The sequence below is a fragment of the Nyctereutes procyonoides genome, unplaced genomic scaffold (genome assembly GCF_905146905.1).
Source record: "Nyctereutes procyonoides isolate TBG_1078 unplaced genomic scaffold, NYPRO_anot_genome, whole genome shotgun sequence".
Classification (NCBI taxonomy): domain Eukaryota; kingdom Metazoa; phylum Chordata; class Mammalia; order Carnivora; family Canidae; genus Nyctereutes; species Nyctereutes procyonoides.
In genome coordinates, this window is record NW_026575125.1 from 41,147,600 (window position 1) to 41,164,878 (window position 17,279).

At 39.6% G+C, this 17,279-nt stretch overlaps 1 protein-coding gene across 1 annotated transcript in view; it reads left to right on the top strand.

The window, feature by feature from the left end:
* The window catches only part of ZNF157 (zinc finger protein 157), a 47,435-nt gene extending 30,933 nt beyond the window's left edge, over window positions 1–16,502 (top strand). Inside the window, exons 3-5 of the mRNA XM_055337821.1 lie at window positions 13,753–13,879; window positions 14,172–14,267; window positions 15,265–16,502. Coding sequence (XP_055193796.1) covers window positions 13,753–13,879; window positions 14,172–14,267; window positions 15,265–16,487 — 1,446 coding nt within the window. The 3' untranslated portion in view covers window positions 16,488–16,502. The remainder of the gene's footprint in view (window positions 1–13,752; window positions 13,880–14,171; window positions 14,268–15,264) is intronic.
* Window positions 16,503–17,279: the final 777 nt, after the last annotated feature.

Here is a 17,279-nt window from a genome sequence, read left to right on the forward strand (position 1 = left end):
ATGAGAAGCCTGAAGCGGGACTCAATCCTAGAACTGCAGGATCATGACCTGAGCTAAATAAAGGCAGATGCTCAACCACTGAGCCACCTAGGTGCCCCTAGGAATACATTTAGATGAAGGAGATGCATCTACATGTAAAGTCCATTCAGACATTCCTATTTTCATCCAAACTTCCACCTTAATTCCATCAACTGTTGAATCCCTTTATCCTTCTGATCTGACTATGGCCCCTGTTAGGACTTCACCAGCAGATTTTGGAATTACAGTTTTGTGTAGCACCAATTAATAATGTGGGAAGATTGAGAGTTAGAAAAATAACCATTTTGAAACTATTAAAGTAATAATTGAGTCAAGCAAGAATCACTGATGGATGCCAAAGTTATTGGGTGAAAGTTGAATGAGGAACAAAATATTTACATTGTCTCAAGTTACATCCCACAGATTAGTCACTGGTTACATAGGGACAATTGGTAACTTTATAATGGAGAAACCTGTTAGTTACCACCTTCACTAAATGACCAGAAATATAAAAATTTTAATTTGAACATTCCTCATAGTCTCACCTTCTGGAGATAATCAGTCTTAACAGTTGAGTAAGATCCTTCAGGAACTCTGAAGTTTTTTGGATATGACTAACCAGTTGTCCAGAGAGATTTGTTGAGAAGAGTATTCTTTCTTCCCTGAATCTCCTTGACACCTTCGTCAGACATCAATTGACCATGTATATATGGGTTTATTTCTAAACCTTACTTTGTCTTGTGTATATCTTTACAAAACTACCACACTGTCTTGAGAACGATAACTTTATAAGTCTTAAAATGAGGTAATATAAGCTCTTTTTTTTAAAGATTTTATTTATTCATGAGAGACATAGAGGCAGAGACATAAACAGAGGGAGAAGCAAGCTCCCTCCAGGGAGTCTGATGTGGGACTCAATCCCAGGACCCTGGGATCACGCCATGAGCCAAAGGCAGATGCTCAACCACTGAGCCGCCCAGGTGCCCCTTTTCTTCTTTTTCAAAATTGCTTTGGCTATCTAGGCTCTTTTTTCCCGTTTTTTTTTTTTTATATATATGAATTTTATTTTTTTTAAGATTTTATTTATTTACTTATTCCTGAGAGACACACACAGAGAGAGCGAGAGGCAGAGACACAGGCAGAGGGAGAAGCAGGCTCCAAGCAGGGAGCCCGACGTGGGACTCAATCCCGGGACTCCGGGATCAGGCCCTGAGCTGAAGGCAGACGCTCAACTGCTGAGCCACCCAGGCATCCCTCATATATGAATTTTAGAATCAGCTTATTAACTTGTAACTCTTAAATTTCTTTACTGATTGTAATTTGTGTTTGTAATAAATATTTTAAGGAACCTACTAAGATTATCTTTTTTTGTGTTGTACTGTATGATCAGTTTTTGTGACTGCTGCATGTGTGCTCAAGAGAAACTATATTTTGTATGATCTGGGTATAGTGTTCAATATATATAGATCCAAAAGTTTCACCTTATTGATTATATTGCTTGGGTCTTTTGTATCTTCACTTATTTTTTGTCTACTTAATCTGTCTCATTTTGTAAGTGGTATGTTGAAAGTCTCCCCTTAGGGAATGCTTGTTTTTTGCATTCCTAACATTTTTGGTTTATATAGGCTTTTGCTCTGTAAGTTTGTGCATAGGTATCTTCACATATTTTGTTTTTAAAGCTTCATTTCTTAAAAAGATTTTATTTACTTATTCATGAGAGACACACACACACACAGAGGCAAAGACATAGGCAGAGCAGGAAGCAGGCTCCCTGCATGGAGCCCAATGTGGAATTCAATCCCAGGACCCTGGGATCATGCCCTGAGCCAAAGGCAGATGCTCAATCACTGAGCTGCCCAGGCATCCCTAAATCTTCATTTTGGACAGGGCTTTTAACATTACAAAGTATTCTCCTTTGGCTCATATAACTGCTTTTGGAATGCTACTTTGACATCAGGATTCCAGTTCCTTCTTTTATATTGTTTTCATTTGGTAAATGTTTGTCCATCTCTTTAATTTTAGCCTGTTTGAATGACTGTGTTGTAAACATGTCTCTTGTGCACAGCATTTCTGGGTTCTGCTTTATGAGGCAGTGTGGAAACCTTTCTTGCTTAATAGGTGAGATAAGCCTATTTACACTTGTTTGTGTTACTGTTTGATGATATAAACAATTCAAATGTGTTTCATCTCAATTCTTTCATCTTCTGATGTAATTACTGTGCATATGTGTTATATTCACTGTATTTTGTTCTCTGTTGAGTGTTTCTTCTAATTTTTTTTTGTAATTAGTAAGGTTGTATTTTTAAAAAAAAGGAATGTTGTATTTTTATGTTGTTAATCTCCTTTGTGTTAATACTTTTTTTCTTTTTAGAGAGAGAGTGGGACAGGGGAGGGGCTGGGGGAGAGAGAATTTTTCTTAAAGATTTTATTTATTTATTTTAGAGAGCATAGAAGTGGGGAGAAGAGTGGAGGGGGGAGCAAGATGGAATGGGAAAGAATCTCAAGCAGACTGCGTGATGAGCATGAAGCCCAAGGCAGGGCTTGATCTCAAAACCCTGAGATCATTACCTAAGCTGAAACAGAGTCAGCCCTTTAACTGACTGAGCCACCCAAGTACCCCATAGGAGAAAAGGAATCTTCGGTAGGCTCCATGCTCACATGGAGGTTGTAATAGGCCGGATTTCATGGCTTTCAGACCATGACCTGAGCCAAAATCAAGAGCCAGAAGCTTAACTGACTGAACCACCCAAGCGTCCTTTGTGTTAATACTTCTTATAGTACCCTTAGTCAAACCTTCTATCCTTCTATTTACTTATTATTCATAAAATTTGTATATATATTCAAGGTATACAACATGATTTGATACACATATACGTATCGAAATGATTACTATAGTCAAGCTAATTAACATCTCCTCATATGGTTACCATTTTTTAAAACTTTTTTTTTTTAAATTTATGATAGTCACACACAGAGAGAAAGAGAGAGAGGCAGAGACACAGGCAGAGGGAGAAGCAGGCTCCATGCACCGGGAACCCGACGTGGGATTCGATCCCGGGTCTCCAGGATCGCGCCCTGGGCCAAAGGCAGGCGCCAAACCACTGCACCACCCAGGGATCCCTAAAACTTGTATTTAAGTAATCTCTACACCACATGTGGGGCTTGATCGAGATCAAGAGTCACATTACTCCTCCAAATGGACCAGCCAGTCACCCCCAAAGTTACCATTTTGTGTGTGTGTGATGAGTACACCTATAATTTAGTTTTTTTAAAAACATATCCATTGTTCAATATAGTATTATTAAGTATAGATAGCCTTCATGCCTGTATATTAGATCTCTAGAATTTTTTTTTTTTTTAAGATTTTAAGTATATCTCCATACCCATTGTGGGGCTTGAACTCACAACCTTGAGATCAAGAGTTTCATGCTTCACTGACTGAGCCAGCCAGGTGCCCCATAGATCTCTAGACATTCATTCTACATAATTGACTTTGTATTCTTTGACCAACATCTCATTTCCCCCATAACTCTGGTAACATTCTACTCTGCTTCTATGAGTTTAACGTTTTTTAAAAAGCTTTCCCATATAAATGAGAACATACAATATCTGTCTTTCTCTGTCTGATTCATTTCACTTAGCATAATGTCCTTCAGTTTCATCCATGTTCTTCCAAATGGTTGAATTTGCTTCTTTCTCATAATTGAATAATACTCGGAAATATCCATCTTTATCCATTCATCCATCAGTGGGCACTTAGGTTGTTTTCCATATCTTGGTTATTCTGATTAATGCTGCAGTGAACATGGGAGTACAGATATATCTTTGGGATACTGATTTCATTTCCTTCAGATATATACCCAGAAGTGGGACTGCTGGATCATATAGTAGTTCTATTTTTAATTTTTAAAAAATATTTTATTAATTTATTAATTAATTAATTTATTTATTCATTCATGAGAGACACACACACAGAGAGAGAGGCACAGAGACACAGGCAGAGAGAGAAGCAGGCTCCATGCAGGGAGCCTGATGTGGGACTTGATCCCGGGGCTCCAGGATCATGCCCTGGGCCAAAGGTGACGCTAAACAACTGAGCCACCTGGGCTGCGCTATTTTTATTTTATTTTTTAAAATATTTTATTTATTTATTCATGAGAGACACAGGCAGAGGGAAAAGCAGGTTTCCTGGGGGGACCTGGGATCATGACCTGAGCCAAAGGCAGATGCTCAACCGCTGAGCCACCCAGATGTGCCTATTTTTAATTTTTTGAACAGCCTCCATACTGTTTTTCCATAATGGGTGTAGCAATTTACCTTTTTTAAAGATTATTTTTAAGTAATCTCTACATGGACTGTGGGGCTCGACCTTATCAAATACATCTAATTTGTCTCTCACCTTTCCCTTTATAGCAGTCCATGATCTTTTTTTTTAAGACGTAAAATTTGTTCACTATTTTTTATTTTTATTTTTAAAATTCTTATTTATTTATTTATGTACATTTAAATTCAATTTGCCAACATATAGTAGAACACCCAGTGCTCATCCCATCAGGTGCCTTCCTCAGTGCCCATCACCTAGCTACCCCATACCCCCACCTACCTCCCCTTCTGCAACCCTTCTTTTCTTTTTTTTCTTTTTCTTTTTTTTATTTTTTAAAAATTTTTATTTATTTATGATAGTCACACACACACACACACACACACAGAGGCAGAGAAACAGGCAGAGGGAGAAGCAGGCTCCATGCAGGGAGCCTGATGTGGGACTCGATCCCGGGTCCCCAGGATCACGCCCCAGGCTGCAGGCGGTGCCAAACCACTGCGCCACCAGGGCTGCCCCTCATTGTGGTTTTGATTTGTATTTCCCTGATGGCAACTGGTGTGGAGCATTTTCTCATGTGCTTCTTGGCTACGTGTATGTCTTTGGAGAAATGTCTGTTTATGTCTTCTGCCCATTTCATGACTGGATTGTTTGTTTCTTGCATGTTGAGTTTGATAACTTCTTTATAGACCTTGGATACTAGCCCTTTATCTGATACTTGCAAATATCTTCTACCATTGTGTAGGTTGTCTTTTAGTTTTGTTGACTGTTTCTTTTGCTGTGCAGAAGCTTTTCATCTTGATTAAGTCCTAATAATTCATTTTTACTTTTGTTTCCCTTGCCTTCCTAGATGTATCTTGCAAGAAGTTGCTGTGGCCAAGTTCTCCTCTAAGATTTTGATGGATTCTTGCCTCACATTTAAATCTTTCAGCCATTTTGAGTTTATCTTTGTGTATGGTGTAAGAGAATGGTCCAGTTTCATTCTTCTGCACGTGGCTGTCCAATTTTCCCAGCACCATTTATTGAAGAGATTATCCTTTTTTCAGTGGATATTCTTTCCTGCTTTGTCGAATTTTTTTTTTTTTTGCTTTGTCGAATATTAGTTGACCATAGAGTTGAGGCCCATTTCTGGGTTCTCTATTCTGTTCCATTGATATATCTGTCTGTTTCTGTGCCAGTACTACACTTTCTTGCTGATCACAACTTTGTAATACAGCTTGAAATCAGGCATTGTGATGCCCCCAGCATTGGTTTTCTTTTTCACTCTTCCTCTGGCTATTCGGGGTCTTTTCTGATTCCACACAAATCTTAAGATGATTTGTTCCAACTCTCTGAAGAAAGTCCATGGTATTTTGATAGGGATTGAACTGAATGTATAAATTGCCCTAGGGTAGCATAGACATTTTCACAATATTAATTCTTCCAACCCATGAGCATGGAATGTTTTTCCATCTCTTTGTCTTCCTCAGTTTCTTTCATAAGTGTTCTGTGGTTTTTAGGGTATAGATCCTTTCCCTCTTTGGTTAGGTTTATTCCTAGGTATCTTATGCTTTTGGGTGCAATTGTAAATGGGATTGATTCCTTAATTTCTCTTTCTTCAGTCTCATTTTTAGTGTACAGAAATACCACTGATTTCTGGGCATTGATTTTGTATCCTGCCACACTGCTGAATTGCTGTATGAGTTCTAACAATCTTGGGGTGGAGTCTTTTGGGTTTTCTATGTACAGTATCATGTCATCTACAAAGAGGGAGAGTTTGACTTCTTCTTTGCCAATTCGCATGCCTTTTATTTCTTTTTGTTGCCTGATTGCTGAGGCTAGGACTTCTAGTACTATGTTGAATAGCAGTGGTGAGAGTGGAGATCCCTGTTGTGTTCCTGATCTTAGGGGAAAGGCTCTCAGTTTTTCCCCATTGAGAATGATAATCCCTGTGGGCTTTCCATAAATGGCTTTTATGGTATTGAGGAATGTTCCCTCTATCCCTACACATTGAAAAGTTTTAATTAGGAATGGATGCTGTATTTTGTCAAATGCTTTCTCTGCATCTATTGAGAGGATCATATGGTTCTTGTTTTTTCTCTTATTGGCGTGATCTATCTCATTGATTGTTCTACAAATGTTGAACCACCCTTGCATCCTGGGGATAAATCCCACTTGGTCATGGTGAATAATCCTCTTAATGTATTGTTCCATCCTATTGGCTAGTATCTTGTTGAGAATTTTTGCATCCATGTTTATCAGGGATATTGGTCTATAATTCTCATTTTTGGTGGGGTCTTCGTCTGGTTTTGGAAGTAAGGTAAGGCTGACCTCATAAAACGAGTTTGGAAGTATTCCATCCCTTTCTATCCTTTGGAACAGCTTTAGTAGAATAGGTATGGTTTCTTCTTTAAACTTTTGATAGAATTCCCCTGGGAAGCCATCTGGCCCTGGACTTTTGTGTCTTGGGAGGTTTTTGATGACTACTGCTTCAATTTCCTCCCTGGTTATTGGCCTGTTCAGCTTTTCTAATTCTTCCTGTTCCAGTTTTGGTAATTTGTGGGTTTCTAGAAATACATCCATTTCTTCCAGATCGCCTAATTTGTTGGTATATAGCTGCTCACATATTTTTAAAATCATTTGTATTTCCTTGGTATTGGTTTTGATCTCTCCTCTTTCATTTATGATTTTATTAATTTGAGTCTTTATTCTTTATAATAAGACTGGCTAGGGGTTTATCTATCCTATTAATTCTTTCAAAGAACCAACTCCTGGTTTTGTTGATCTGTTCCACAGTTCTTCTGGTCTCTATTTCATTGAGTTCTGCTCAAATCTTTGTTATCTCTTTTCTTCTGCTTGGTGTAGGCTTTATTTGTGGTTCTTTCCCCAATTTCTTTAGGTGCGAGTTTAGCTTGTGTATTTGGGTTTTTTCCAATTTTTTGAGGGATGCTTGTATTTGTGATATATTTCCCTCTTAGGACTGCTTTTGCTATATCCCAAAGATTTTGAGTGGTTGTATTTTCATTTTCATTAGTTTCCATGAATCTTTTTAATTTTTCTCTAATTTCCTGGCTGACCCATTCATCATTTAGTAGGATTCTTTTTAACCTCCACGTATTTGCGTTTCTCCCAAATTTCTTCTTGTGATTGGGTTCTAGTTTCAAAGCATTGTGGTTTGAAAATATGCAGAGGACAATCCCAATCTTTTGGTATCGGTTGAGACGTGGTTTGTGACCCAATATGTGGTCTATTCTGGAGAAAGTACCATGTGCACTTGAGAAGAATGTGTGTTCTGTTGCAATAGGATGGAATGTTCTGTATATATCTGGGAAATATCTTTGGTCTAGTGTATCATTTAAGGCCCTTGTTTCTTTGGTGATGTTCTGCTTAGAAAATCTGTCATTTGCAGAAACTGCCATGTTGAAGTCTCCTACTATTAGTGTATTATTACCTAAGCATGTCTTTACTGTGGTTATTAATTGATTGATATGCTTGGTAGCTCCCATATTAGGGGCATAAATATTCATGATTGTTAGGTCCTCTTGTTGGATAGACCCTTTAATTATGACATAGTGTTCTTCATCTCTTATTAGAGTCTGGTATAAACTCTAATTTATCTGACATGAGGATTGCCATCCCAGCTTACTTTTGAGGACCATTTGAATGGTAAATGGTTCTCCACCCTTCATTTTCAGGCTGGAGGTGTCCTTAGGTCTAAAATGAGTCTGTTATAGACAGCATTTAGATGGGTCTTGCTTTTTTATCCTGTCTGATACCCTCAGTCTTTTGATGGGATCATTTAGCCCATTCATGTTCAGAGTAACTATTGAACGATATGAGTTTAATGTCAGCATATTACCTATACAGTCCCTGTTCTTGTGGCTTATTTCTTTGGGCTTCCTCTTTCTTTTACAGGATCCCCCTTAATATTTCTTGCAGATCTGGTTTGGTGGTCACATATTCTTTCAGTTTCTTTCTATCCTGGAAGCTCTTTATCTTTCCTTCTATTCTGAATAGAGCCTCGCTGGATAAAGTATTCTTGGCTGCATGTTTTTCTCACTTAGTACCATGTATATATCCTGCCAGCCCTTTTTGGCTTGCCAGGTCTCTGTGGAGAGGTCTATTGTTAATCTGATATTTCTCCCCATATGAGTTAAGAATCTCTTGTCTCAAGTTGCTTTAAGAATTTTTTCTTTATCTTTGAAATTTGCAAGTTTCATTCTTAAATGTCAAGATGTTGAACGGATTTTATTGTTTTTGTGAGGAGGGGTCCTCTATCTCTTGGATCTGAATGCCTGTTTCCTTCCCCAGATTAGGGAAGTTCTCAGCTATGATTTGTTCAAATATACCTTGTGGTCCTCTCTCTCAGCCACTTCTGGAATTCCAGTTAGACATATCTTCTTCCTTCTGTAGCTATCATTTATTTCCCTAAGCCTTTTCTCATTGTTTCTTAATTGTTTTTCTCTTTTTTCCTCAGCTTCCTTCCTTTCCATCAACTTGTCTTGTATGTCACTCACTCTCTCTTCCATCTCATTACCCTAAGAGTTAGAACATCCAGTTTCGATTGCATCTCGGTTAAAGTATTTTTAATTTCAGCTTGATTAGATCTCAATTCTGTAGTAACACAGTCTCTAGAGTCTTTATGCTTTTTTCCAGAGCCACCAGTAAGTTTATAATTTTGCTTCTGAGTTGGATTTCTGACATGGTATTTAAATCCGCGTTCAGTAATTCTGTGGCAGAGCATATTGGTTCTGGTTCTTTCTTTTGTGATTTCTGTCTTCTAGTCATTTTGTCTAGTGCAGAGTGGCTATATGAGTGAGCTGAGTCAAAAATATCAACCATGACCTATGTAAAAATACACCCTAGACAATTCCAAAAAGGTCAGAGACCAGAAAATAAAAGAAAAAGAAGAGCAGAACAAAATAAAACAAAAAAGGCCACTAAAATGAAAAAGAGATTTTAAAACAAAATAGTAAAAATAAGAAACCAAAAACGAAGAAGAAGAAGAAGAGAAGGAGGAGGAGGAGGAGGAGGAGGATGAGGAGGAGGGGAGGAGGAGGAGGAGGAGTGGTGGGTGGTGGTGGTGAGGAAGTGGTGGTAGAGAGAGAATATCTCCCCGAGGGGACCTAGAGGGTGATCCTCTTGGTTCTGAGTGTATTTTGTTATGTATGTTAGAAGATGCTCCATTCCAAATTCATATAAACGGGATCCCTGGGTGGCGCAGCGGTTTGGCGCCTGCCTTTGGCCCAGGGCACGATCCTGGAGACCCGGGATCAAATCCCACGTCGGGCTCCCGGTGCATGGAGCCTGCCTCTCCCTCTGCCTATGTCTCTGCCTCTCTCTCTCTCTGTGTGACTATCATAAATAAATAAAAATTAAAAAAAAAATAAAATAAAAACAAATTCATATAAACCAGCAAAACTTATATAAAGACCCTACATCGACTCCCCAAGCATAAACAATATAAGAGGGGGGCAGAATGGGAAGGAAGAGAGAATATAGTCTCACATAATGAACCAAAATGATGTTCCACTTGGTTCCGGATGTATTTTGGTCTGTGTGTTAGGAAGTACTAACTTGCACCATAGTGAAACAAAACAAAGTGGAAAAAACAGCAGACCAAAAATCCATATCTCATATATCTACCAAAATTAAATTGAGCATGTTGAAGGGAATCCAGAAATAAAAAATATATCTAGGACATATAATTGTAGAAATATGAAATTCAAAAAGGAAGACGTAAAAACGAAGAGTTGATAAAATATTATAGTTAAGGTGGGAAAAGAGAAAAAATCTTGGAAACTTTTAACCTGATATAAAAATGGGTTGTAATGGAAAAAAAAACAACCCTCTAGTTCTATATATTATTTTCCTTCAGTCCTAGATCTTTACAGTGCTGCTTGTTCAGTAAACTTGCTTTTCTGTTGTTCTTCCAGGAGTTCTTCTGGAGGAGGGGTCTGCTGTGCTGACTCCCAGGTGTCTGTGCCTGGGCAGAGATGCCCGGCCCCTTGCCAGGTGCCAGACTCAGTATAAGCCGTTTATCCGGTGAGGCCTTTGTTCCTTAAAGGCCCCGCCTCTCCCAGTGAAAAAAAGTGGTGGCCAGATTTCCAGCTCCGGAGCCAAGGGCTCCCTGTCAGTACCTAACCGCAGCCTCCCAGTCCACACTGCCTAGATGCTCCTGGGGTCAGTCATGGATGCACTGATCTGCACAGCTTGCCAGGCACCCAATGGCAGAGTTCTCGCTTTCCTGTGACCTCCCTGCTTCCGCCTGTCCCGGGGGTACGGACAATGGCTTTGTCTGCTTCGGCGCCCTCCGATCGTGGACCCTGTGCCACGGGACCCGCACTCCCAGGGATCGCCTCTCCCAGAGAGAACTGAGGCCAGCCGCTTCTGTCCATTGCTGGGCTCTAGGGTAAAGGGAGCTCCAGAGCCACCCTGCATAACCGGCCAGCTTCTCCCAAATGCTCTGGAAGGTTGTGGACCATGGTTTGCGGTGAGCTTTCTCCTGGGCGCCCCTCCTCTTACAGTATCTCCTGGAATCTTGATGCTTCTCTGCCCTCCTGCGTTTCTGCCCCATTTCCCTGCTGAGCGCTTTTCAGTCAGGTAAAACTCAGGGGCGGATTTTTATAGTTCCGACTCGTCCAGGGCTGGGCTATTGTGCCCTGGCGGCGGCGTTTGTGGCTCCGCTTTTGCTCGGCTTGTCATGGCTTCTCTCCCCCACTTAATTTTTTCCACCTTCCTACCATGTCAGAAGTGAAAACTTTTCTCTCTGTAGCGTTCTACCTGTTCTGTCTTTACATCTCAGGTCAAATTCGTAGGTGTGCAGGATGTTTTGAAAGTTATCGAGGTTTGTTAGTGGGACCAGATGAGTTGAGGACGCTACTCTTCCGCCATCTTGCCTCCCTCCTCCTTAGCAGTCAATGATCATATTCATCTTTTCTCTTTCTCTTTCTTTTCTCCTTCTATTTTTGGTTGTTTTTTTATTTTGTCAGAACAGCTTAATGTTTATGCATTATCCTTCAACCCATGACCCCAGCCTTGTTTCAGCCTTAGCTTTACAGCTTTAAGTATATGAAATGCTTGCTGTTAGGCTTTTTCCAGCATTTTCCCATTCATTAGTTTTGTTTGGATGAAACTCATTATTTGGTGTAATGTTGGTCAACAGAATTTCCTGCAGTGATGAGCATGTTCTGTATCTATGCTGTCTAGGATTGTAACCAGCTCTGTGTGGCTGTTGAACCCTGGAAATATGCCTGATGTGACTGAAAGACAGGATTTTCTGTGTTGTTCCATTTTAATTAATCAAAACTTAAAAATAAATAGCCACATGTGGCTAGTGGCTGCCAAATTAAATGGTGCACCTCTATTAAATTCCTTAGGAAGGTCACAAGTGCTTTGGCATACTCAGCTGTTCTTCTAATAGCCTTGGTACTTGAAGAGTATCTTGGCTGGATATAATTTCCTTCATTTGTACTCTTCCCCCTTAACTTTCTTGACAATACTGTATTACTATTACTTTGTTTTTGATAAATTAATGCCAGTTTCATTCTCTTGTCTTGGCATTATTTCATCTTTTTGGCTTTGAGACCCTGAGGAAAATTTTCTTTGTCTTTAAATTCTAATTGTCTGATTAAGATATAGCTCAGAGTGGGTTGTTCCAGATCAATGTTCCTTGGTACTCGGTAGGTCTTTATGGTGAGGTTTGTTTTAGGATGCTGAGTATGTTCTAGCTTGAGGAGTATTCCATGTGTACTTGGAGAAACTTAATTTCTATATTTTTGAGAGGAACGGTGTGCACAGTCAATTGGTTGATGGGTGATGGTGTTTTTGTTTTTTGTTTTTTAATCCCTATTGATTTTCTGTCTACTAGTTACCTTTAATACTAAGAAAAGTGTTGAAAGTCAGCAGCCCTCAGTGTGGATTTGCCCAATTCTTTCAGGTCTGTCATTTTTGCTTCATGTTATTCAGACCATTTTATTCGGACAGTCTTCCCCACAATCCTGCTCCCCCACGATCCCCTCCATGGTCTTTTGGCTGGACAGTTAGGGCTTTAGTCTCTCTGCTTTGGCACTCATTTTCTGTAACTAGGTTTGCCCTTGGGGCCAAGTGGTGGGCAGTTACAAAAAAGGCAATAGGATCCTTTCTACACTCTTCAGACCACTATTCTCCTTGCCAAGGAAAGGAATTTCTCTTCCTTACAGTATGAGGTTTCTTCTGCTAGAAGGCTGGAGCTTTGGGTCTGGGGAAGGACTGCATTAAAAAAACAACAGTTCTCTCATTTTCTCTGTCCCACAGGGACCCTCTTCCTTCAATTTTCATGTAACTTAGGTGTCCTTGCTGAATCAGTACTTGGTACTTCTCTCAAGCTCTTTCTTTTTTCTTTGCCATCCAGTTTATTCTGGTGGCTTCTCCTCATACTGAAATGCTATTGCCTCCCCATCCTTGGCCTATCCTAGCCTTTTCTTCTGAGCTTCAGAACCATATATCCACCTGCCAGCTGGATGTCCATCAGTATGTGTCATAAACACTCCAGCTGAGGTCCAAGATCTATTTTAATTTCCCTTCTGCCAACCCAGTATCTCTTTAGTTTTAATCTTGCTAGCCTCAACCCATCTGCTCATGCCATTATCCTGGGAGTAGTAGTCTGTGCCTCTCTTCCACTTGAAGGTACTTCTGTTTAGTTTATAGATACAAATATATTGTGGGAAGGTCAGAAAATATTCTGATGGTGTAAGGAGTCAAGAGTCTTAGAGACTAAGGATCCGTAGGAAAAAAGAGTCGAAAATCCTCCCACTCTCTGGCCCCAAATGTCTTCTACAGCACTTTATTTCATCAGAGCCTGAAGTGCTGTTTTTCTGTCATGCTGCTCTATGTGTAGTTCTATAACTCACTCTGGGTATTTCATGTTTACCTGCCTTTTCTTATACTATTGCCCCATATTTTTAAGGGAAATTATATTCTTATTTAAGGATTCAAAGCTCTGTCTCCTCAAATTAAGTGAAATCTGCTAACACCAAGTGGAATCCTATTCCTCCCTCATGAAAGCCCATTGCACCCTGTTATACATGTCTAGCACAGCTCCCATAATACCTCATTGCAAGAATGTTTTTATATACAAGTCTCTTTATTTTGGGGTATGAGCTCTTCGACAATAGGCACTCTATCTTCTGTCTTTTCTTTTAACCAGCAACTGAGACAAGTCCGGGTACAAAGTGTTCACTAAGTAGTTAGTAGTCTTTTCTTCATGGATTGGTAAATTAACACAATAGCATGGCTGTTCTGGAGTTTCCCCCCAACAATGTATATCAAGCAAGACAGAAAGTCAGATGTCCAGTGTAGCTTCTAGTTAACTCTTAATGGTGCTCTATGGTGAGAATTAGTTCCCATACATCTTTTGTGTGTCCCATTCTGATCATTGTAGATTGTTGTTACAGGTATCTGTGTCATTTGAGGACGTAGCTGTGGATTTTACCCGACAGGAATGGCACAGACTGGACCCTGCTCAGAGGACCATGCACAAGGATGTGATGTTGGAGAACTATAGCAACCTGGCATCTGTGGGTGAGGATTATTGTCCATGTAACTCCTAGTAGCATGTGTTTCCTTTCTTGGTTACTGTAATGTGTGCAACTGTTGTAGACTTTAATGATACTCTAGTGCTAGATTCAAGGGTCACAGATGATTCATCAGTTTGGGGCATCAGGAAGAGTGTGTGTGTTGTCACTTCCCCCAATGAAAGGTTTAAATGGGCCCCCTTCCTTGTGCAGCTCATGAGGATGCACCTTCCTCCTTCATCAGAGGCTCTAAAGCTCAGACAGCTTGGCCCATGTCCTGTGCCATTTCCCATTAACAGGCCTCTGCGTGGCCAAACCAGAGATGATCTTCAAGTTGGAGCGAGGTGAGGAGCTGTGGATATTAGAGGAGGACTCCTCAGGCCATTGTTACCCAGGTGAGTGTGCAATAATCAGACATATGGCAACAGGGGAAATAATAGCCCAGAAATTCAGGGCAAAACACTTTGGGCAGTGTTTTTCAGTAATCTCTTTTTAGAGGCCCCTGCTCTTTGAAAATGACTGGAAGGTCTACACACTTCAGATACCTAAATCACACATGCCATTATTATGCTCACACTTAAGTTTTCGGTCTTATTTTATTTTGATTTTTGTAGTTATCTACCACTCTTATCCGTCCCTGCCTGCCTAATCTTAGACATTCTTAGCTAGACTGTCTCTCTTTAGTATTCTAAATTACCTTCCTTCCCTCCATTGTCTTGGATGGCTACTGTTGTCAGGCATTCACTCATACATTCATTTAGTGTTCCACCAAATCTTAAATGAGTATCAACTCTAATCTGGTCATGTTCTAGGTGTGGGGGTCCAGCAGTGAATAAGTTGATATCTCTGTTCTCCGGGAACTTGCAGTCTGATGAGGGAAAGAGACCAGAAACAAATGTTTGGTGGTGAAAAGAAAATCTGTTCAAGATAAGAAAGATAGACAATGATGGTTGTGTGCTTGTGGAGAATGTGCTCAGGGAAGACTTTTTTGTGAGGTTGAAATTAGCGTGCCAACATCGGTGATAGGAGACAGACAGAACCATGTAGATTTTCAAATTCTGGGTAGAGAGAACAGTATGTATCAGGCCTGGTCTGAGTGATATATCCTAAAAATAGCAAAGAGGCCAGGTATCCTTTTTTTTTTTTTTTTTTTTTGAGGCTGGGTATCCTGATGGTGGGTGGTGAGGGTGGTAAGAGGCAATATCAGAGAATTAGCTGGGGGCCAAATTATGTAGTTTTTTTTAGGATATGTTAAGCACTTTTTATAGGATATGCTTTATAGGCTTTGTTAAGCACTTTAATTTGATGCCATTTTTGAGATTTAAGTGAAAGAATGATCTGATTTGTTTTTATTTTTTATTTTATTTTATTTTTTCTGATTTGTTTTTAAAGGATCTCTCTCACTGCTGTGTGGCAACAGTTCTGTTGGGGGTAATGCCCTCAGGCATGATAATGACCTTCAGCATCAGAAAATTCAAACTTTGGATCAAACTGTTGAATATAACGAATATGGGAAAGTCTTCTACAAGAAAACAGGCTTTGTTGGACACAAAAGAACACACACAGGAGTAAAAAACTTTGGATGTCATGAATGTGGGAAAACTTACTGCAGGAAATCAAATCTTATTGAACATCTGAGAATACACACAGGGGAGAGACCCTATAAATGTGGTGAATGTGCAAAGACCTTTAGTGCAAGATCATACCTCATTGCTCACCAGAAAACTCACACAGGGGAGAAACCCTTTGAATGTAATGAATGTAGGAAGTCTTTTGGCAGGAAGTCACAACTCATTCTACATCAGAGAACGCACACAGGAGAGAGACCCTATGAATGTACTGAATGTGGGAAAACCTTTTCTGAGAAGGCAACCCTCATGATTCATCAGAGAACTCACACTGGGGAGAAGCCCTATGAATGTAGTGAATGTGGAAAAACATTTCGAGTTAAGATATCCCTTACACAACACCAGAGAACTCACACAGGGGAGAAACCATATGAATGTGGTGACTGTGGGAAAAACTTTCGTGCAAAGAAATCCCTAAATCAACATCAAAGAATTCACACAGGTGAGAAACCATATAAATGTGGTGAATGTGGGAAATTCTTCAGAATGAAAATGACTCTCAATAATCATCAGAGAACTCACACAGGTGAAAAACCCTATCAATGTAATGAATGTGGGAAATCTTTTAGGGTGCACTCATCTCTTGGGATACATCAGCGAATTCACACAGGAGAGAAACCTTATGAATGTAATAAGTGCGGTAATGCCTTCTATGTGAAAGCACGCCTCATTGAACATCAGAGAATGCATTCAGGAGAGAAACCCTATGAATGTAGTGAATGTGGAAAAATCTTCAGTATGAAGAAATCCCTTTGTCAACACCAGAGAACTCACACAGGAGAGAAACCCTATGAATGTAGTGAATGTGGAAATGCTTTCTATGTGAAAGTACGCCTCATTGAACATCAGCGAATTCACACAGGAGAGAGACCTTTTGAATGTCAGGAATGTGGGAAAGCCTTCTGCCGGAAAGCACACCTCACAGAACATCAGAGAACTCACATAGGCCGGCCCTTGCCTTGTACTATGGAGAAAGCTTCTTTGTGAAAACTCCTATTACCATTTGATCAATCCCTTTGGGTCATCTAGTCACCACACACACAGAGTATACCTGTTATAATTGGCTCCTACACTGGTGTGAAAATACATCCTGATTCTCTTTATGGGACAACTCATTGATTTCATTTCTTTTGGACTTCCCTAATTAATGATGAGGTGGAATATTTTCTTACCTGTTGATTGGCCATTAGGATTTTTATTCTGTGCACTGACTGTTCTATATCCTTTGCTCATTGTTTATAATGGGTTGCTTATCTTATATTTGCTTCTTGGTTTAAATGTTGTTGTTTTTGTTTTTTAATATATGAGAATATAAAAATCTTTTTTTCCAGTCATATGTGTTGCAGATAATCTGCTCATGGACTGTGCCTGGTTACTTAATTTTGTTAACTCTTCTGCTGAGGCTTTATGTTTGAATATTACCAGTTTCAAGTTGATAATATTCTCCTGTCCTTTCCTCTGAGGTTAAGGTTTTCCTTTCAACATTTAGAATTTTTCATCTACCCTAGGAGTTTTTGTGTATGTGTATAGTGTGAATTGTACAATATATAATTCTCTATTGCTCTTAAAAACTTTACCTAAAGGATATCATACAGTGTTGAAACTCTGTAGCTTGCTTTTTTCATGAAATGTTACCTTTCTAAGGTCCATCTATGTTGATAAATCTAGGTCTGGTTCGTTCATTTCTCTCTCCATTCCCCTAGTGCAAGACATTTGTATTTTTTCTATGTTTAGCATCTAAATCTAAAAGTGGAACTGATGGGTCATAGAGTTAGAGTA